Source organism: Capricornis sumatraensis, chromosome 1, assembly GCF_032405125.1.
Source record: "Capricornis sumatraensis isolate serow.1 chromosome 1, serow.2, whole genome shotgun sequence".
NCBI lineage: Eukaryota > Metazoa > Chordata > Mammalia > Artiodactyla > Bovidae > Capricornis > Capricornis sumatraensis.
The window spans coordinates 100,220,293-100,238,806 of NC_091069.1; the positions used below are offsets into that span (position 1 = coordinate 100,220,293).

General features: G+C 44.4%; 2 protein-coding genes across 3 annotated transcripts in view; one reads left to right on the forward strand and one right to left on the reverse strand.

Moving 5' to 3' along the window:
- TBC1D8 (TBC1 domain family member 8) overlaps positions 1-8,877 on the forward strand; it is a 135,576-nt gene extending 126,699 nt beyond the window's left edge. For both annotated transcript variants that reach the window (XM_068963912.1, XM_068963921.1), the window contains exons 18-20: positions 4,675-4,764; positions 6,800-6,897; positions 8,013-8,877. In XM_068963912.1, coding sequence (XP_068820013.1) covers positions 4,675-4,764; positions 6,800-6,897; positions 8,013-8,480 — 656 coding nt within the window. In that variant the 3' untranslated portion in view covers positions 8,481-8,877. The remainder of the gene's footprint in view (positions 1-4,674; positions 4,765-6,799; positions 6,898-8,012) is intronic.
- A 696-nt stretch (positions 8,878-9,573) lies between these two features.
- Positions 9,574-14,676, reverse strand: RPL31 (ribosomal protein L31). The gene is made up of 5 exons (XM_068976282.1): positions 14,591-14,676; positions 14,072-14,178; positions 11,135-11,260; positions 9,909-10,021; positions 9,574-9,663 (listed from the first exon to the last, which is right to left on the reverse strand). Exons 2-5 carry the CDS (start codon positions 14,176-14,178, stop codon positions 9,632-9,634), a joined length of 378 nt encoding a protein of 125 aa, XP_068832383.1. The 5' UTR covers positions 14,591-14,676; the 3' UTR covers positions 9,574-9,631.
- Positions 14,677-18,514: the final 3,838 nt, after the last annotated feature.

An 18,514-nucleotide genomic window follows, 5' to 3' on the forward strand; every position in this document is an offset into this window, starting at 1 on the left:
AGTCTTTCCCACCATCAGCATCTTTTCAGTGAGTTAACTCTTTGCATCAGATGGTCAAAGTATTGGAGCTTCAGCATCAGTCAGTGAATATTCAGGGTTGATTTCCTTTAGGTTGACTGGTTTGATCTCATTGCTATCTGAGGGACTCTCAAGAGTCTTCTCTAGCACCACAGTTCAAAACATGAATTCTCTGGCCCTCAGCCTTCTTTATGGTCCAACTCTCACATCCATACATGACTAATGGAAAAACTAGCTGTGACTACACGGACCTTCGTTAGCAAATGATGTCTCTGCCTTTTAATACACTGTCTAGGTTTGTCGTAGCTTTCCTTCCAAGGAGTGTCGTTTAATTTCATGGCTGCAGTCACCCTCCGCAGTGATTTGGGAGCCCAAGAAAATAAAGTCTCTCACTGTTTCCATCGTTTCCCCATCTATTTGCCATGAAGCGATGGGACCAGATGCCATGATCTTAGTTTTCTGAACATTGAGTTTTAAGCCAGCTTTTTCACACTCCTCTTTCACCTTCATCAAGAGGCTCTTTAGTTCTTGTTCTCTTTCTGCCATTAGGGTCATCTGCATATCTGTGGTTATTGATATTTCTCCCCCAGCAATCTTGATTCCAACTTGTGCTTCATCCAGCCTGGCATTTCGCATGATGTACTCTGCATATAAGTTAAATAAACAAGGTGGTAATAGACAGCCTTGACATATTCCTTCTCCAATTTTGAATCAGTCTGTTGTTCCTGTCCGGGTCTAACTGTTGTTTCTTGCCTGCATACAGGTTTCTCAGGAGGCAGGTAACATGGTCTGGTATTCCCATCTCTAAGAATTTTCCACAGTTTGTTGTGATCTACACAGTCAAAGACTTTAGTGTAGTCAACGAAGCAGGAATAGATGTTTTTCTGGAATTCTCTTACTTTTTCTATGATGCAATGGATGTTGGCAATGTTGGCATTTCCTCTGCCTTTTCTAAATCCAGCTTTTACATATGGAAGTTCTCAGTTCACATACAGTTGCAGCTTCACTTGAAGAATTTTGAGCATGACTTTGCTAGCGTGTGAGATGAGTGCAATTATGCAGTAGTTTGAACATTGTTTGGCAATGCCCTTCTTTGGGATTGGAATGAAAACTTGCCTTTTCTAGTCCTGTGGCCACTACTAAGTCTACCAAATGCTGGCATATTGAGTGCAGCACTTTCACAGCATCACCTTTTAGGATTTGAAATAGCTATTTCAAATAGCTCAGGAATTCCATCTCCTCCACTAGCTTTGTTCATACTGATGCTTCCTAAGGCCCACTTGACTTCCCACTCCAGGATGTCTGGCTCCAGGTGAGTGACCACACCGTTGTGGTTATCTGGGTCGTTAAGACCATTTCTGACAGTTCTTCTGTGTATTCTTGCCACCTCTTAATCTTTTCTTCTTCTTCTTTTAGGTCCTTGCCATTTCTGTCCTTTATTGTGCCCACCTTTGCATGAAATGTTCCCTTGGTATCTCTAATTTCCTTGAAGCGATCTCTAGCCTTTCCCATTCTACTGTTTTTTGTATTTCTGTGCATTGTTCACTTAGGCTTTCTTATCTCTCCGTGCTGTTCTTTGGAACTCTGCACTCAGATGGGTGTCCTTCCCTTTCTCCTTTGTATTGGAGTATAGCCGGGTCACAATGTTGTGAGTTTCAGGTGGACAGCAAAGGAACTCAGCCATACATATACATGTATCCACTCTCCCCTAAACTCCTTTCCCATCCAGGCTGCCACATGACATTGAGCGGAGCTCCTGCTGTGCTATACAGTAGGCCCTTGTTGGCTATCTATTTTAAATATAGCAGTGTGTGCATGTCCACCCCAAGCTCATTACCCCTTCCCCCCAGCAACCTTAAGTTTACTTGGAAAATGGTATTACTCTGATGACTGTAGTGGCAAGTGCACCTGAAGGCCAAACAGTGTTGAAAGCAGTCTGTGTCCTCTTCTGCCAGAGATAAGCAGCTTTCAGTGGAACTGGTGTTTTTCCCCCACAAGCATCCCATTCAGAAAGTGATGAGATAGTAGTGGTGATGACATTGTTGCAGGGAATGGACATTTGCCCCGACTAACGATAGTCCCTGCAGCCACAGGGAGACGTCTGTGCGGGTGTCTGTTGAAGCCATGCACTTATCTACCCGTTACACAGACATCTGAGATCAGGAGTTTCAGATAACCAAATGCAAATCCTTCATCCGACTTTTAATTTGTGCAGAATGTGAAGTGAGACACAGTGAAAGCATTAATAGGATTGTCTCTTAATCCATGTATAGTGCCCTACTGTGATTTACAGGTATACTGGTACGTCAGAACAAGATTACATTGATAGAAGTTCGTAATTTCATTTTAAAAGGTTGAAGGAACATTTGAGGATTGTATAGACTCTGTGGACTGTTTTTCCTAACGCACTGTAGCTTACATTTCTGAAAGAGTAGAAAACAGGATGAGCGTTTTCCAGTGAGCTCCTAGCCTCCTCCACTGTCCCCTAGGGTCCAGTTTGGGTCCAGGTGCTTACTGCTGAGATGGAGGGGAGAGACGTTGTTGAGCACTGCTCTGAGGTTGGCTGGCCTTTTCTGGCCCCGTCACTGTTGATGCTTGACGTACCTCCTCTCTGGATACTCACCCACCCTGTAAATTAATCACTCTGGGCTCCAGTATTTGTGTATTAGTTCTTTTATAAAAGTATCCTCCTAGAGTGACTTTTGTACACGTTTCTCCTGTCTGATATGCTGAGCTCTTTTGAGGGTAGGGATCTAGTATATGCTTGACATCCCAGTGCCTATTACCTAGGAAGCAGTTTCTATGGTGACTGCCTCAAGTACAATCCAGTGTTTGTAATTTTCCTCCTGTTCAGTCTGAGTGGGCTTCCTTGACAGCTAGTTGGTCAAGAATCTGCCTGCAATGCAGGAGACCCCAGTTCGATTCCTGGGTTGGGAAGATCCGCTGGAGAAGGGATAGGCTACCCACTCCAGTATTCTTGGGCTTCCCTTGTGGCTCAGCTGGTAAAGAATCCGCCTGCAGTGCAGGAGAGCTAGGTTCAATCCCTGGGTTGGGAAGATACCCTGGAGAAGGGAAAGGCTACCCAATCCAGTATTCTGGCCTGGAGAATTCCATGGACTGTATAGTCCATGGGGTCACAAAGAGTTGGACACAACTGAGTGACTTTCACTTTCAGCGTGAGTGGATTCTCACATGAGCCACTGCGTAGAATATGTTTTGGGCAAAGTTGGAAAAAAGAAATGACTCAACAACTTTGGCGGGTAGGGGGTGGGTGGCAGCAGTGAATAAAGCCCAATGGAAAAGACAACCCCAAGCATCCTCCACCTTTCAAACCCCAGAAACCTACTTCGCAAGCAGGAAGGAGGGTAGCTTATCAAGGCTGTTGTGCCATCTTGTGGCTATTTGTTGGATCACAACAGAATTTTGCCTTTTATTTATTCTCAGTGAATGGGTATTTTGAAGTTTCAACATTTAAAAAACGAGGATCCTTCATTTGCAGTCCCTTTTAGAATTTGCTTGGTAACAGCTTTATTGGTTTATAATCCACATACCATAGAATTGACTTACCGGATGTGTACAGTGTCTGATTTTTAGTATACCCATTACAAACCATCATCACAATTTTAGCATATTTTTATCCCCCCTAAAAGAGCCTGCACCCTTAGTTACTGTCCCCAGCCCACACCGTTTCCCCCCTGCTTTCAGATGTCTGTTCTGGGCTTTTCCTGTACATGGAGTCACGCTGTATGCACCCTTGTGTCTGCCTGCTTTCAGTCAGTATGTCTTCAGGGTTCATCCATGTCTTGACATCAGTGCTTACTCCTTTCAACAGCTGAATTGATGCTCTGCTGGGCTTGCCATCATTTGTTCATTTCAATTGATGAATACTTGGTTGGGTTTGTTTGGGGCTTCCCTGATAGCTCAGTTGGTGAACAATCTGTACTTTTTGGCTCTTTGGAACAAATACTGCTGTGAACATTAGTGTACAGGTTCTGAGTGGGAATGTTGTCATTTCCATTTGATATATACCTAGGAGTGGAACTGGGTAGAAATGGCAAATTAATGACTTAATTTTTGATAACTGCCAAACTATTTTCCAAAATGGTTATCCCATTTCATATTCACACCAGCAGTGTATTAGAGTTCTGATATAATTGGAGTTTTGTATATTTCCAGAAAACTTGTAACAGGCTTTGAATTCAGGAAAGCTTTTTTCAGTTTTTGCTAGAAGTTATTTAAGTATACCATGATGTGCTAATTACTGAAAAAAAAAGAAGTTTAAAGCAATTACCCAGTATTACATCATCGAGGTGTTATTTCTAGAATTTATGTGTGTATGTATATACATACTTATAATTTGGAAATATCAATTTTTAACCACATGGACATTTTTCTAGGTCAGTATTGGCAGTGTCTTAGGAATTTGTGTCACTGCAGTACCTACAGACATCAGGGAAAAGACATGATGAGTGTGTCAGATGCTTTTGACTTCTTGGTGTACACAGGGCTCAGACCAGGGAGGACCCTGCAGCCCTCAGACTGGAGGCTTCTAGCTTAGCCTTCAGTTTTCTTAACTAAAAAGTAAAATTACTGTTAGTTTTGGTTAAGACACAATAATTTTTCCAATTAATTTAAATAAATTTACTTTTTAAAAAGCACTCACTGAAAATGACCGAGACAGCCAGTCACCACTGAAGAATCCTCTGTTGTCAACGTCAAGACCCCTGGTTTTCGGCAAGTCCAATGGTACGTACCTCTTTTTGTTCTGATCAGGCACACCACTGCAGTCTTTAAGAATGGATTTCACAGCTATTCTTGGAAGCAGAGGGTCTCTTCCTCTCCCTCCTAGGAGCAAATACTGAGACCACTGCTTCAGAGGCCAAAACCTTCCAAGGTGCAGTGTACTGAGTGACTGCCCTCAATCCTCCCATGTTTATTCCTTTAATATTGCAGGGGTCACTCAGTATCATCATCTCTTTGTGGCCACTTTTTGTACAAGACCTTTGTACAAGATTGATCTCTGCTTTTCAGTTTGTATGTGGTATTTGCTTAGTGGAGTCCCTCATCCCCTCACCATTCCTTTCCATTTTCCTTTTGTCTTCATGGAATTTACTTCAGTTCAGTTCAGTTGCTCACTCGTGTCTGACTCCCTGCAATCCCATGGACTACAGCATGCCAGGCCTCTCTGTCCATCACCAACTCCCAGAGCTTACTCAGACTCATGTGTTGGTGATGCCATCCAACCATCTCCCTTTCGTTCCTTTCTCCTCCCACCTTCGATCTTTCCCAGCATCAGGGTCTTTTCCAATGAGTTGGTTCTTCACATCAGGTGGCTAAAGTATTGGAGTTTCAGCTTCAGCATCAGTCCTTCCACTGAATATTCAGGACTGATTTCCTTTAGGATTGATTAGTTGCATCTCCTTGCAGTCCAAGATACTCAAGAGTCTCCTCCAGTACCACAGTTCAAAACATCAATTCTTCAGCGCTCAGCTTTCTTTATAGTCCAACTCTCACATCACTACTGGAAAAACCGTTATCTTTGACTAGACAGACCTTTATTGGCAAAGTAGTGTTTCTGCTTTTTAATAAGCTGTCTAGGTTAGTCATAGCTTTTCTTCCAAGGAGCAAGTGTCTTTTAATTTCATGGCTGCAATCACCATCTGCAGTGATTTTGGAGCCCAAGAAATTAAAATCTTTCACTGTTTCCATTGTATCCCCATCTATTTGCCATGAAGTGATGGGACCAGCTGCCATGATCTTAATTTTTTGAATGTTGAGTTTTAAGCCAGCTTTTTCACTCTCCTCTTTCAAGAGGCACTTTAGTTCTTGCTTTCTGCCATTAGGGTGGTGTCATCTGCATATCTGAGGTTACTGATATTTCTCCCAGCAATCTTCATTCCAGCCTGTGCTTCATCCAGCCTGGCATTTTGCATGTACTCTGCATATAGATTAAATAAGCAGGGTGACAACATATGGCCTAGACATACTCCTTTCCCAATTTGGAACCAGTGTGTTGTTCCATGCCAACTGTTGCTTCTTGACCTGTATACATATTTCTTAGGAGGCAGGTCATGTGGTCTGATATTCCCATCTCTTAAGAGTTTTCCAGTTTGTTGTGATCCAGTGAAAGGCTTTGGTGTAGTCAGTAAAGCAAAAGTAGCCGTTTTTCTGCAACTCTTGCATTTTCAATGATCCAACAGATCTTGGCAATTTGATCTCTAGTTCTCCTGCCTTTTCTAAATCCAGTTTGAACATCTGAAAGTTCACGTACAGTTGAAGCCTGGCATGGAGAATTTTGAGCATTACTTAGCTAGCACGTGACATGGGTGCAATTGTGCAATAGTTTGCGCATTCTTTGGCATTGCCTTTCTTTGGGATTGGGATGAAAACTGACCTTTTCTAGTCTTGTGGCCACTACTAAGTTTTCCAAATTTGCTGGCATATTGAGTGCAGCACTTTCACAGCATCATCATTTAGGATCTGAAATAGCTCAACTAGAATTTAATCCCCTCCACTAGCTTTGCTCATAGCGATGCTTCCTAAGGCCCACTTGAATTCGCATCCCAGGATGTCTGGCTCCAGGTGAGTGATCACACCATCGTGGTTATCTGGGTTGTGAAGTCTAGTTCTTCCGTGTATCCTTGCCGCCTCTTCTTAGTATCTTCTGCTCCTGTTAGATGTGTACCATTTCCGCCCTTTATTGTGCTCATCTTTGCATGAAATGTTCCCTTAGTATCTCTTAATTTTTTAGACTGAAATCTATACTTTCCTTTGTCTCAAGGTGATACAGTTGATTATCAGAAACAGCTGAAGCAGATGATTAAAGATTTGGCAAAAGAGAAAGACAAAACTGAGAAAGAGTTGCCCAAAATGAGCCAGGTATGGACTTTATTCAGTGCAGAGAATTTACTGCTTTACCAAGTGATGTGTTCAGTGGTAAGCTTTTTAATTAAGCCTTACCTCCTAAGCTGTAATCAAAGGATCTTTAAGACATTTTAAACATTGTGACATTTAAATAGGAAATATTTAAATTGTGATCCATTCAGCTATTCAAATGTTGACCACTCTTCAGAACAGGATGCTAGCACACATTTCATATCCTCAGAGTTTCTGTATCAAATTCACTTACCAGGTTGTGATGCATATTCATTCCCTGGAGCACTAGAAGCTATTTGGGAGACTGTGGACACAGAATTTTTCATATAAAAACTGTCGTTTCTTGAAAATCGCTGACTACATATTACAGTGTACTGATATGGCTTCAAATTGAAAACCTCCCTTTCTTATAGGACTTAAATCCCTCTGGTACTCCTGTGAGACCCCAGGAGTGGGATTTTAGCAATTTTCTTTTTGATCATGAAACACTGTTGCTCCACTGAGTGGCTTTCAAACATTCATTCTACTCTCTGGATGTAATGTTAAATTTCAGTGTGTCAGTTGTACCTCCAGTTATCATAGATATTCCTTTTGAACCTTAAATGCTAAATTAGTAGCTCAAACCATTTTCCTGTTCCTAGAGTGACCCTGAAGCTGAGTCCCACCTCTACTGTGACATAAAGACTCTGAATTTGGGCAGGAGTGTGTGTAGCCTGAGGGCACAAGCCATCACTGTTGGTATTTTCACCAGATTAACAAGTCTAATAAGATTATTTCAGTCCTAACATTTAGGCTGTTTCCAACCTTTTTCTGCTAAAAACCCTAGCCTTCGCATCCTCATAAAACACATCTCTATGCAGAGCTTCTGAATATATTCTCACAAGTTGTTTTCCTGGGTTGAAGGGTATAACATTTTTAATAACTGCTGTAAAGACAGCTTAAGTCTACACGGTGTGTGGAAATCCCCTGGACTTGGTGAGTCTTCAAGGGCCAAGAATAGCTCTTATTTTCTGCTTCAAGAAGTACTATATACTTTGATCAGAGAACCAAGTGTAAATTTTTAAAACAAAAAACATGTTGTTAGTTATATTCACACTTTATTCCCCTCACATTTCCAGAGAGAGTTTATCCAGTTCTGTAAGACTTTGTACAGTATGTTCCACGAAGACCCGGAAGAGAATGACCTGTACCAAGCCATCGCCACAGTAACCACGCTGCTGTTGCAGATCGGGGAGGTGGGCCAGCGCGGCAGCAGCTCTGGGAGCAGCTCCCAGGAAGGCGGGGAGGAGCTGCAGGCCTCGGCTCCTTCCCCCTCTTCTGAGCAGGACTTGGTGTTTGCGGACAGTGACGCAGGGCAGAGTCCTCAGGAGCCCCAGGCATTTCCTGAGGAGGCACAAGGGGACTGGACCGTCTCCCTTGAACATATTTTAGCCTCACTTCTGACTGAACAGTCACTAGTCAACTTTTTTGAAAAGCCACTGGACATTAAATCCAAACTTGAAAACGCCAAGCTCAATCAGTACAGCCTCAAGACTTGTGAAATGAGCCGCCAGCCACAGCCTGAGGTCAAGCTGAGCAGCCCGTAGGACAGCTGTTGGCTGAGACCCAATCTCCATACCAAAGCAGAGACCAGGTCCCCGGGTGTGGTGAGCCCAGGAAGCCAGGTTTGTCTAGCTCACCGTGAGACTTCTTTACAAGCTGGGTACACACTGTGTCTGGGGGGGCGGGTCACTGATGCAACACCCAGCATTTGTTTAGACACTGTCAGTGCTAGAGCTAGTGTTCTGTCGCAGCTGGAAGCTAAAAAAGTGAGAGATGTGTGATACTAACCAAGTTGAGAGAAGCCCAAGCACTCATCCTTCACTTGAACTGGAGGGACAGAGTTCACTTTCAAGATTTGAGAGCCACTATCTGTGCAATTGTATTTGGCTTTTTTTGCACTAATTTTGTTTCAATGCTGGTAATTGAAACCATGTTAATGTATTTGGTTGTATTCACTTTGTGGTCCTTCCAAAAAATGTGTACAAACCACGCTTTCAATGTTGGCCTCCAAGTTTTTTAAAAAACAAAGTTTTGTACTGACTTGGTTTGTGTCTGTATCTTATTCAGTGTCTAAGGTTTGGACTGCATACCTGGAGACCTGCCCCCCGGCAATGATGTTCACAGCATACACTCCAGGTAGCCTCCAACCCCACTACCATCATCAGTGGGGTTTCAAAAGGGCACCTCTTTATGCCATTTAATCCGCATCAGTGATGAAACATAATCCCCACAACACCTTGGTTTTGGGCTAAATTTAACCTAACGTTTGTTTGTCCTTTTAAGAACGGTTACCTCTGACCTTTAGCTACATGTGGAAATGGCAACCCACTCCAGTATTCTTGCCTGGAACATTCCATGCACAGAGGAGCCCAGTGGGGTCACAAGTAGTCAGACAGGACTGAACAACTGAGCACAAATCAGAAGTAAAAACACCCCATCGGATTACCAAATAATTGAGCTAAACGCGACAAACTGTACCTCTTTCATTAAATCTAAGACCCTCAAAAGCCTACCAGTTTAGTCTTTTAAAACTGCTGGGAGAAGGGGCCCAGGCATGGCAGCTGGGACATGCTCTCCAGATGACCCTGTAACTGGGAAATGCTTTAAGATACACAAACCTACTTTACCTCCAACTAGAAAAGGAAAATCAAGATGCGAAGGCAGTTCAATAATTTTATTCGACCATCAGCAATTATTAGTTCTCATCCACATTGACTGTCTGTAGATCTGCAAGAGAAGCGACAGCCGGTCACCTTCCACACACACACACAAGAACCTTTTCTGCAAGGGCTTAGGCAAGGATTATTCTGAATGACCTTTCCCAACCCAGATACAGACGTGTTCTGTATCCTTTTGCATTTCCCCAAAAAAAGGTTTACTGACTATGCCTCTTGCTTACATCCCTACTTTGCTGAACGAATGAACTCAGGTTCTAACAGGGCCAAGGATTTAAAAAATGAAGTAGACCTTACTTTTGAAAGTGGTGACGGGCACGTAGGTAACCAAAGTATAGAGCTTGTTTGGCGAGTCTTCATCTTCATTACGTTTTCTGGACAACCGCACACGGATCCGGTATGGGACATTCCTGAAAAATAGAACACACAGGTGTCTTGGGATGTGGAGGTGGAAATGGCAATCCAATACCAGAATACTCCAGTAATCTTGCTTGGAGAATCCCATGGACAGAGGAACCTGGCAAGGGTCCATGGGGTCTCACAAAGTTTGACATGACTGAGCATGCTTGGGATGTACCTGTCTCAGCTGGCAGCCACCACTGCCAAGCAGTGACCTCAGCAAAATGTCATAAATGTTGGCTATGGGAGCTACGTTAAATCCCAAGCAGCACTAGGTGAACACGTCCGACTGTTGAACGTTCAGTTTTCTGGCCTCACGCACACAATCCTCCTCCTAGCTCACCAACCTCCTCAGCAGCATCACAGCTGACTGCACCCACTCTTTTGTTGACCTGAAACTTCTCTCAGTTCATGGAACACCCCTCTCCCCATCTCAAGGGAGCCCACAGACAGCTCCTTCATGAGACAATCCCCGCCACGATAGCCCACTGCAGGGCTAAAGCTCAGGTCCCTGTCGCTGCATCCAACCGCAATGTTAAAAGACCACCCAGATGCAGACAGTGCCCCCACCCTGCTTGTCTCAAACCCTCCGGCCCCACTTCTACCCTGGCCCCTTAACTGTGCTTTACAGCAACCCCCAAATCTGCCTACAAGCGGGACTTCGCAGCCTGAGCATCGCTGAGGCCTGGCCGCACCATTTCTCATATGCGTTGTGTGTGGCTGGCCGCTCTGTGCACTGTATAACTGCTAGGAGTCTCTGGCCTGTAGCCCACCCCCACCGTGGACACTGCTCTTCGGTCTAGAGAAAGCCAGACTCCACACCATGACCTACAAGGTCTGTCTGCTGCCCAAGTCCATCCTCACTCACTGTTCTCAAATCACACTGTCTACCCCACTTTAACCAACCGCTGTTCCCAGGTCACGTTTGTTCTCTGTGTGTGATGCGCTTACCTGATCTGCACACTGCTGACTCCCCCAGGTCTCAGTTCAACACCAGGTTAAAAGGCCTCCCCACAGATGCTACCCTACTTACTCCCTGAGCCACGGCTACGTGATCTTTTTCTTATACATCGTGTGTGTTAGCTCAGTGGAATGGTGAAATCTCATACCCAGACACTCAGTACCTGATCCCTTTGGCCCAGACGGCTTTGTTGAGCCTGGTGTCTATGCGCACATCCGGGGTTCCCATCTCCTTCATGGCAAACTTCCGGATTTCTTTGAGTGCCCTAGGGGCACGCTTCTTGAAACCCCTGAGATTCAAAAGTAAGTGAATGAAGTGAGTACAAAATTAAACATACAATACAGCGAGTTTTCATAAAACAAATCTAAACTAAACCTCTAACAACACAGGAGTAATCCTTCACCACCATGTCATGCCTGCCAGTTACACAATCGTAATCTTCTATGCACAATCTACTTCCAGTAATGCAGAACAAGGGCTCTATGATCCTTGAAAGATGCTAATATATACACTGGACAACACTTTCTCTTTTTCTGACAAAGCAAAAATACCCTCAAGCTCTGATACCATCTGCCACAGAGATCAGAGGAGGTTAGAATACGCTTGAACACAAAGCACACAGCACTGAAGTAAACACTATGTCATCAGGTTTCGGCAATCACTCAATACTAACTTAAAGGTCCCTTATTAACTTGGTCTATGATTAAAGACAAGGGGTTTGAGATGGACCGATTTCCTCTCAAAAAACAAAAGGCCAACAGTTAACGCTTCGGATTTCTCAGCATGTATCAGGCACTATTAACCTGTTGTTTAGATACGGATACATAAATTCCTTGCTGCTGCTGCTGCTAAGTCACTTCAGTCGTGTCCGACTCTGTGCGACCCCATAGACAGCAGCCCACCAGGCTCCCCCATCCCTGGGATTCTCCAGGCAAGAACATTGGAGTGGGTTGCCATTTCCTTCCCCAATGCTTGAATTTCATGCTTTCAGTTAAATACAAAGTGTGAGAGAGCAGAACTCTATTAATGGCTGAAATGATCAAGCAGTTGGTTAAGTGAAGGCTATTCCAAGTGGGGGCAGAGACCAAAAGCTAAACAGACTGTGAATGTCAGGAAGAGCCTTATCAGTTACCATATCGGGCCCCTCCCCAGCCTCCTTGAACCCATCAAACAAGCTAGCTTCATTCACTTAAATATTTAACTACCCAGAAAAAAAATGCTACAAAGAAAAAACCAGAGAAAGGAGAGGAATAGGGAAGGGGACTGCATGTTTAAGTTAAGATGGCCAGATACTGAAGTCAAGATCCAAAGATGACGGTGCCTGTTTAGCTACCTGTGAGAAAAAGCATTATGGGGGTGGGTAAGACTAAGCTCAAACTGCTGCCCTGAATCAGATACTTGCCAGCTATGATTAAGTAGCCAACCCATGTAGAATCATAGCAGAACTCTGGCCTCTTAAGATGGTAAGATGGGAAGCCAATGGAGGCCCAGGTGTTTGGAGTGGAGGAGGGAACCAGGAGCCCATCAAGGAAACAGTTCTTGTTTTCTTGGTGGTGGGACCAATGTACTCAGGCTGAGGAAGGCAGACCCAAGAGGACATGCTCACTTGCCAACAAAAAGGGAAGGCTGCAGGGAACCTGGAAAGTGTGTGGGGGCAGCATGGACACAGGAGTTTGGCTCAGGGTTATGTAAAATTTGAAATGCCTGTTAAAAACCATGTATGCACCTTAACAGCAGCTGGACATAAGAGGCCCTAAAACTAGCTGCTATTACCAAGCATAGTTAGAGAAGGGCTGAGTCCTGGACTCAATATTAAGAGGATGGGATGTGAGGAGAAACAGAGATCAGCTGCAGAGGCAAGAAAAACACAAGAATGTGAAATCCTAGGCAGTAAAATGAACGAACAAAGAACTGCCAATTGTTGCCCATCAGGAACTAAAAACCCATTCATTTAGTACTGTGAAGGTCTTCACTTAGGGCTTTTGTAACAAAAATGCCTGAAAAACTCATCCACCTGCGATGGCTCACACCCACTCTTCTAAGGCCTGGTTAACTTGTGTGGCCTGTAAAACATCACCCTAGGACTTACTCTTCATCCTTTTCTCTCTGGATGCTTGTCTACCTCCTCCTCCTAAGCTAGGAGGGCAGGATCTTTCGGTTTCCTGTTGAACCCAGACCCCAAGACACACTTATGTGCTCAACGTGCTCCCCACATGAATCCACCACGCCCCAAATGGAAAGACTCCACATACACAATACTGCCTGGCTCACACATGATCAACACCTGGCCGGGAGTGCCAGGCCACATGTAGGGGTCACTGCCACATGTAGGTCCCTCAGAAAATCAGCTGTCCAGATACAGCAGAGACCGACAAAGAAATTTTTGCAGGGCAAAGTTTGCTGTTAAAAAAACTCCAAACAGCAGCATTCAAGAAAAGATGCAGTCTCCAGTGTCACCAGTCAGCACCATGTGAAGTAAAGAAAGGCACTACAACCAAACCTCCAGAGACCACCACCAAGAACCTGGACGTTGGAAATCACCCCCAATATTCCTGTGTATCGCCAATGCACAACCTCCAGGTGTCATCCCAGCAAACAACTTCACCGACACATCCTTTCCTGGTCTCTACAACGGTTTCATTCCCAGTATCAGTACCCATCTGTGTGGGTCAGGGAACTAAAGAAACCGCATCACAGCGTTCGCGTTTTTGGCCGGTCCGGCTTCAATTAACTAGTGAACCTGACTACAAAGACCTAGACACATCAGCGTTCCCTCCTGCACAACCCTCAGGCCTGCCAGGGTTTTATTCAACGACAGAGCAACGAGTGGACTGGTTTAATCACCTCCATATCTCCCCAATTGGCTCTCTCAGAAACCTCACCGTTCTATCTCCCGTTTCTAGGTATCAACCTCTGAGGCATTTCCCTTTAAATCCTATAAAGCTTAAACAGGGTCCATGGAAACAGACCAGCTTTCGCAGCATTAATGCGTAATTTCTGGCCCACCCAGCCTTCAAGCTAGACAGACTCAAGGACCACCAGACCGTGATTTCGGGAGCCCCCAACAGCAGGGGCAGCGGCAGGCCGCAGGGGTACTCACACTCCATGGATGCGCTTGTGAATGTTGATGGTGTATTCTCTTGTGACCACCTCGTTGATGGCGGACCGGCCCTTCTTCTTCTCGCCGCCCTTCTTTGCGGGAGCCATCTAAACAAACCCAGGCGACAAAGCAGCTCAGGGCGAGTGCGTCAAACCTAAGTGAAGCCCTCCCTCCCGGCCCGGCCTCACGCAGCCGCCCTCGGTACGGTTTCCGGGGACAGAAGGTCCGGCCAGGTCCCTGAAGCCCCAGGTCTGGGTAGACACAAGTCGGCTACCCCGCGGCCCAAGTATCCGTATCCCTTAGGTGCCCCCGCCCCGGAAACCCTTGCAGCTCGGGTTCCCCCAAGCCTGGCCCCTCTCTCTCAGGCTCAGGGAGCCCTTAAATGCAGCGCAGATTCCCGTGCGCCGGGGACGCGGGGTCCCAGACCAGCTCAGGACAGAGCCTGCCGGCCTGGTCAGCACAATCCAGGTAGAGGATGGCGCCGGATTACTGCAGACAAAACTCCACAGCCATACTCACCCTGCAAGGCCGGGGATGGAAAGGAAGAGCGCGAGGGATTGTGGGAGAAGGAAAGCAGCCTCGCAAGTACAACTTCCGGGTTACCTGGCGGCGGGGGAAGGAAGAGGCGCTGCTGTGACGCAAGCAGCGCGCGCCGTGGGGAAAAAGGCGTGAAGGCCTCTGGGGCGGGGCCTCGGGCGTCGCGCTCTCCCTCGCAGCTTCCTATCGTCGGTCTCCACCTCCTGCGCGCGAACGAGGGTGGGAGGGGCTTGCGGTTCGCGTTTAAGTCTTCAGAGAAAATGGGATCCTGGTCCCCAGGTGGACCGGGCCAGGGTAGGCAGAGAAGATGCCTTTCTGTTTCGCCCAGTCGCTCAGTGATTCAGCCAGCATTGCCTGAACTAGTGAGCCTGGTTGGCAGCCCGGAGATGACCTACGCGCCTCCCGGCCTGGAGGGAGCAGAGAGCCTTTCCCGGCGGCAGCGATCAGCTAGCTGCAGAGATGCAGAGGGTTAGGGTTACGAGGGAGGCAGAGCAGAGGTGGGTTTGCACAAGAATTGTTCTGAAATTAAAAGCGCTAGTTTGTAACTGACTATATGAAATGTCAATTTAGGAGACAGTAGTTGATAAAATCACCTTAGAGAGTAAAATACTGTGTGCAGTCTATTATATTGGAGAAATCAATGTGATTTCGTGACCTTAAATATGTTTTTAGCTCTATCACAACAGAGTGACCCAATAACAGCACTTTTATCCAACACCTGGTGTAAAGTAGGTACCTTGAAAATGAAAAGGGAGGAACCTGATGCCAGGAGGTCAGGTGTGAGTTGACAGACTTCATGGCCAAGTCTCGGGTCCGCATGCCAAACCCACGGGTTCAGAACTCTGGACCTTCCGTCTGCTCATCAGAGACTGCATTCTCTTCTGGAGGGGCAAGGGGATGGTAAAAATCTTTCAACCTAGGAAGGATGTAAAAATTTTGAGGATTGAGTTATTGAAACCCTAGAATAGTATGTGAAAACTGGAGCACTTACATGTGTGGCTGAGCCCCTTCGCTGTCTGCCTGAAACTATCACAATACTTTTAATCGGCTCTGCTCCAATATAAAATTAAAAGTTTAAGAAAAAAGAAAATAAAAATGATGAGAATTATAAAGAATTCTCCAATCAGGAAAGAAAAACAAAAACTGGAGCACTGAGAAGGTGTTAGGATGAGCCTGGAGTAAAACACAAGTTAGCTCTTTGACAGTCATATTTTGCAACTAGTTTTGATGTAAAGATACTTAGTTTCGTTACATTTTGTGGGTCCTGTACAACTTTTAAGAAATCTGTATCAGACAAGATTTTACTGTAATAACAAGTGTTAATATCTAATCTCTTCATCACTGGGTAAATTTTTTTTTGTAAATTCCTAAATATTGATTTATTTGTTGTTTAAGTAGCATATGATTAATGAGGCAAATGTTGAAGTGAAAGTATTAGTCCCTTTAGTCCAACGCTGCAACCCCATGGACTGTAGCCCGCCAGGCTCCTCTGTCCATGGGATTCTCCAGGCAAGAACTCTGGAGTGGGTAGCCATTCCCTTCTCCAGGGCATCTGACAGGCAGATTCTTTATGGTCTGAGCCACCAGAGAAGCCCCATAAATTAGTAAATTGGACATTAAATGGCATACAGTTGGTGGTGACTATCTTTCCATGTCCCAGATCCTCTCTGACAGAAATGGACTCACCAGCATGGAGGATACAGTTTTTCTGTTTGTCTGGATGGATCGGGTCATGGCTGCACTGAAAGAGATGGGGACATTGGGAGGGGCAGATGATTTTAAAGGATTAAACTACATTAAATTCAGGACCTTTTAAGTGCATATAAAGTGGTTACCCAAGTTGGAGTATATATTTTAAGGCACATATTATTTTACTGAATGCACTGATGGGTTACCCTGCTTCTCCCATAGCTAGACATTGTCTGGATAGACAAAAATCCTAGAGAAGGTTTTCCTTTTTTCTAATGATTTTTTTTCCCCTGGAAAAATAAAGGTGCTTCACAGATGCCACAAGGCTGTGTATTTCAGCCATTCAGTCAACCATGTCATGCTTACAGAAGTATGCTGTTGTTTGTACTATTGCACATAGGCGTTGTATGAAGTTCATACGTGTGTATCCAAAAAGCCACACATGCCAGTACTCTGGAAGACTCAGATTTGTTGTTTGTCTTGGTTACTAATGGCTGACTTTAAAATCTCCAGGCTTCACATAAAGTGAAGGGAGAAACTTAGGCAATTTTTTTACTGAACACCCACAGTTTACCAGATAATTCAGCCAGAGTCCAACATATCATGGCCTAGCACCTTCTCACAGTTGGCCAGTTCACCATATTGCGATATACCATTGTATAAACAATGGTATAAACAAACAAACAAAACCCTAATTTAATGGGCATTAGTTGTTGTTAGAGACAAGATACTACATTTTAGTGGAGTTAGTTTAAAATATTCTAAAGCTTGGTATATTTCAGAGTTCATATTTCAGTCACTTCTCATGAGCCAAGATTTTATAGTTTCTAAATAGAAAAGTCATGACAAGTTTGCAAAACAAGTCTTTAAATCAGCACAATTAAATGAATCAAGTGTTTAAGGATTCAACTTCTCCTGATGTTATGTGGGTTTAAAGAAATGTACTCAATAAGAGTTTTCTGAGTTTACCCAGACTGTGAACATGTGTAAAGTTTAAGCAATACTAAAGTAATTTAGCAGCATGACATAGTCCACCCTCTTCTAATGGCTTCCAGCTGGAAAATCCTAGCACAACAAATATGCTGTTTCCATTAAAAATTTGTTCTTTTTAGAAGTGCGGATTCTGACAGCCAATTAAAATTCAAATTCTTTTACAGAAATATGAGATCTGGAAACCTTTGAATTTACCAAACAGTTAAATTACAAAATAGGTAATCTAGTGTCACACAGAATTTTTGTTTCAAAAAGGGCCCATTTTGGATTCCTGAGAGTAAATGATCCTAAGATATGCAAAATATTTAGACTTACCTTTTTTTCATGTAATTCATATCGCAATTGTGTGAATAATTAAAACTCCTTCTGATGTATTTACGTGGCAGCCTCTTAGGCTGCTGAAAACTGATCCTGGCCAGAGAATGGAGAGAGGTTTTCTCTCTTTTACAGGGAGGCAGGTAGAAACACAGAGCTCCAGTGACCGAACAAGCAGGGGAACTTGGTTCTCTCCGACCGCGCTCTGCTGAGCGTTGCCATCTCAGTGATTCTCAGTCTCAGTGTGCCAGGGCACCCTCATGCCAGCATGCTGAAGCCTCATGGAAAAGGGGGTGCCGTCTGCTGTATCTCCCCTATCCACATGGTGTGTGCACAGGTCTCCCACACAGACACACAAACCCTGGGTGCATCACTGCTGCGTAAGTGCTGGCAAGCAAGAGGCCATGGAACCCTAGCCCAGGTGAGTTTAATTATGGGCTATACCTGCTTCTGTGGATAATGGCTTGGTCATCTCTATGGATTACCCATGTCTCTTAAGTTAGAGATATTTCCAGGAACTTTTTCTGGTTTTGTCAGTTTGTTTTGCTATCATTTCTAAAAGAACCATTGATTTCTTCTGGCACAGTCTTTAAAATAAAATCAGGATCCCAATAGGCTGAGATGCATGTGAGCTCAAAAAACCTAAGGCCATTACCCAGATTGTTGGTTGCTCGCTCCCACCTTTTCTGCATTTTTGATTATCCTTAGAAACGTGTTGAAATTAAAAAAAAAAAAGTTTACTGACGAAGAGAGGTATGAATGCATCAAGAACAAGGTACAGAAACTGCCTCAAAAGGAAATTATACAAAGTTGTTAATTTATTACAAAATGTCCACTCACAGAAATACACAAGAAAACTTTTATCCTTTTATATTTTGGGAAAGGAACTGGTGTCTCAGATACAAAATA

Excerpts from the sequence above, each read along its gene's own strand:
- RPL31 (XM_068976282.1), bottom strand. The coding sequence starts at position 14,178 with ATGGCTCCCGCAAAGAAGGGCGGCGAGAAGAAGAAGGGCCGGTCCGCC. Across the intron at positions 11,261-14,071 it reads CACAAGCGCATCCATGGAGT|GGGTTTCAAGAAGCGTGCCC; the intron begins GTGAGTACCCCT and ends TTTGAATCTCAG. Across the intron at positions 9,664-9,908 it reads GCCCGTCACCACTTTCAAAA|ATCTACAGACAGTCAATGTG; the intron begins GTAAGGTCTACT and ends CTTCTCTTGCAG.